The 3,314-nt window shown below is 38.6% G+C and overlaps 1 protein-coding gene across 1 annotated transcript in view; it reads left to right on the top strand.

Annotated features, from left to right (window-relative positions):
- LOC106867428 (MAM and LDL-receptor class A domain-containing protein 1) overlaps nt 1-3,314 on the top strand; it is a 317,166-nt gene that overhangs the window by 135,669 nt on the left and 178,183 nt on the right. The window contains exon 3 of the mRNA XM_052970190.1: nt 69-115. Within this exon, the coding sequence (XP_052826150.1) occupies nt 107-115 (9 nt within the window). The 5' untranslated portion in view covers nt 69-106. The remainder of the gene's footprint in view (nt 1-68; nt 116-3,314) is intronic.

Genomic DNA, 3,314 nt, shown 5'->3' with positions numbered 1-3,314 from the left:
AGCATGAATGTTACTACGCAAATCTTACTAATATTAGAAACTTCTAATTTAAATATTGTATTTTCTAGCTGTGGATAATACCTTTTTAACTCAAGGTGACATATTAATGGATGTGGTAAGTATACATACATTCTTGTTTATATAACATAGTTGGAGGTGCAATGGCCCAGTGGTTAGGGTAGCGGAGTTGCGATCGTAGGCTCACAGTTTCGATTCCCAGACCGAGTGTTGTGTTTTTTGAGCGAAAGCACCTAAAGCTCCACGAGGCTCCGGCAAGGGGTGGTGGCGAACCCTGCTGTACTCTTTTACCACCACTTTCTCTCACTCTTCCTGTTTTTGTTGTACTTGTATTTCAAAGGGCCAGCCTTGTCACACTTTGTGTCACGCTGAATCTTCCCGAGAATTACGTTAAGAGTACGTTAATTTCACGAGCAGGCTGTTCTGTTGATCAGATCAACTGGAACCCTCGTCGCCGTAACCGACGGAACGTCACGACGATATAACATAAACATATATGTATATTTAGAGTAAAGTTAAAGGTGTTTTTGTTATATAGAATAAAATTATGTGCATATTTAGCATAGACTCAGATTAACGCAGGTTTTAGTTGTCAACGAATGTTACAACCGATATTATAGCTAATGTTACGTCTATTATTAGAACTAATATTACAGTTGTTACAGCTAGTGTTGTAAAGTGTTACAGTAAATGCTACAACTTTTGCTACAGCTAATGTTACAACAGACGTCCAGCTGCTACAGTTAATGTTAAAGCTAATATTATAGCTGATGCTACAGTTAATGTTACTGCTAAAATTCTTCAAGATTGTCCGGAGGAAGAAGCTACTATTTCTGAACGCATACCGTGTAAAGGTGAAAGCTTCCTCAAGCGTTATACGAAAAGCTCCTAAGTGTTTTAACGTAAATATTTTACTTTATCTTATTTTATTCCATTCCATTGCATTTCCTTGGAAGATCTGAGGACTCTCAGTACCTGTAAATAAATAAATTCTTTCATTTCTTCTAACTACCCTTATTATTATATACTTATAGACGCGCGCGCGCACGCACACACACACACACACACACACACACACACACACACACACACACACACACACACACACAAGCGTAAATACTTATTTGGAGCAGAAAAGGCTTCTCTGGCGGGATTCGACCCACGTATTTACATCAACGATTACACCACAGAAACCTTGCAGCATTTCTCTGCCAAATCAAATACTGTTTTTCACTAGTATAAATCTACACTTCTAACGCCACTGACATTTATAACACCATATTTACTTTACAAATGTACTATCAGTCACCAGGCTCATAATAGGAAGTCTACCACATAATTGTCTATCTTAGTAAAATATATCATTTCACGGTAATTTACCTCAATAATATGAAGGCGATTCATAAATTTCAGGCTAAGACTTCGATATATGTGTCTTATGACATTTTATGTAGAATTTAGAGTTAATTTTATAGAGAAAATCGACGGTTGCCTTGCAAACACAGTGACCAGTCTATGTGACAGACTGGTGGTTTAGTTTCTTACTTGTTGTATCGATATGCATGTGGGTGTGCGTCTGTTTTGACGATGAGGATTTAGTTGTCCGATAAACTGAACTACCTTCTCATTGAATTAATGTGCAAGTGGTTGAGAATTTCTAAAGGCATGTGTACCCTTAGAGCAATTTCGAGACAGATTTAGTGTGACACAGTGTGGGACAAGGATGGAATTTTGGATTTTAGGCACAGTGCATTCGGAAGGCTTCAATTCAGTTTCCATCTACCCAATGTTATCTAAAAATCTTGGCTCGATTTGAAGCTGTGGTCAGAGATGTCAGCCAGTGGAATCGAAATCCAGAACTACATGATTTCAAAGCGAACATATTAACTTCTCACTCTTACCTATACATACAAATACACGCACGCGCGTGTCTCTGTGTGTATTTCAGAGTGAGACCGAGAGTGCTGACGAAGTTTTGTCAGCATGCCTTTTTTAGCTGATTTCTCAGAACGATACCGCAGCTTACGGCATTTAAAACAATGCATCCAAGTTAAGTTGGATGTGCAAATTAATGTGTGTGTGTGTGTGTGTGTGTGTGTGTGTGCGCGCGCGTGCGTGCGTGCGTGCGTGTGTGTGAGTGTGTGTGAGAAGGCGTGCGCGCGCGCGTATTTCGCTTCGGCATTGCGAGACTAATAACCTGGTGTAGAACTCAATATACATATGCTTCCGAACGAAGCGTTAGTCGAGTGCAGAGCGGTTATAAGAAAATGAGATAACAAACGAATAAACGATTATCTTATAAACTTCCTACTCGAATGTCCGATGAAGCTATATGGTATAACTCAGTCACTCAACTATGAAGCTATTGCACCTTATAACAGAAACAACTTTAAGCTAGTGAAGTTCGTAAGATCATCGTTTATTCCTTTGCCATCCCATTTTCTTATAAACATGTACATATATATATATACATACACACACACACACACACACACATACACACACGTATATATTTGTAGTCAATGCAAATAAACAAACAATTCAAATAAACGAATGTAAACGGACATTGTGAGGACGTGCATAAGAAGTGTATTCGGTGAAAGGAGAGAGTTTGACGTTTCGAGCATGGCCCTTCGTCAGAAGGGCCATGCGGGTAAAGTTCAATGAAGGTGTGCCATTGGTGATTTATTTTTCTTCTTTGGACTTTCTCCTTTCTGACGAAGAGCTATGCTCAAAATGTCAAACTTTCTCCTTTTACCGAACGTCAAGCTAATACATTTTTTATGCACATCCTCATGTCCGTTTTTATTCGTTCATTTGAATCGTCTGTTTATTTGAATTGACTATTTACTGCACGCTCACACGGGCCGTACATATCCTTCCGACTGATTTGGAGTACCTGACTCATGAATTTCTTACTCTATCTTGGATTATATATATATATATATATATATATATATATATAAACACTTTATTTGTGGGTTAACAAGGCCACCACTGGTTTCGTACAGCGAGAAATCTTCTGACGGTTAAGAAGCCTGCCACATGGGAACATTGGTACTCTTCTCTATCCTGGATGAGAATACACGAACTACACGTGACTGTACGGGATTATTAGATAAATAAATATAGCTTTGTGTATTCTCATCCAAGATGGAGACAAGTACCATGTGGCATGTCTGATAATTGTTGAGGGATTTGACTCTGCATGAAATCAATGGTTGTTTTGTTAACCCAGAAATAAAGAATATTTATCCTCCAATGCGATGTTGAGCACTCATCCTCATTGTTCGATA

This window comes from Octopus bimaculoides, chromosome 8 (assembly GCF_001194135.2).
Source record: "Octopus bimaculoides isolate UCB-OBI-ISO-001 chromosome 8, ASM119413v2, whole genome shotgun sequence".
Classification (NCBI taxonomy): domain Eukaryota; kingdom Metazoa; phylum Mollusca; class Cephalopoda; order Octopoda; family Octopodidae; genus Octopus; species Octopus bimaculoides.
The sequence above is the reverse complement of the archived record's forward strand: the minus strand, read 5'-3'. Positions and strand labels throughout refer to the sequence as shown.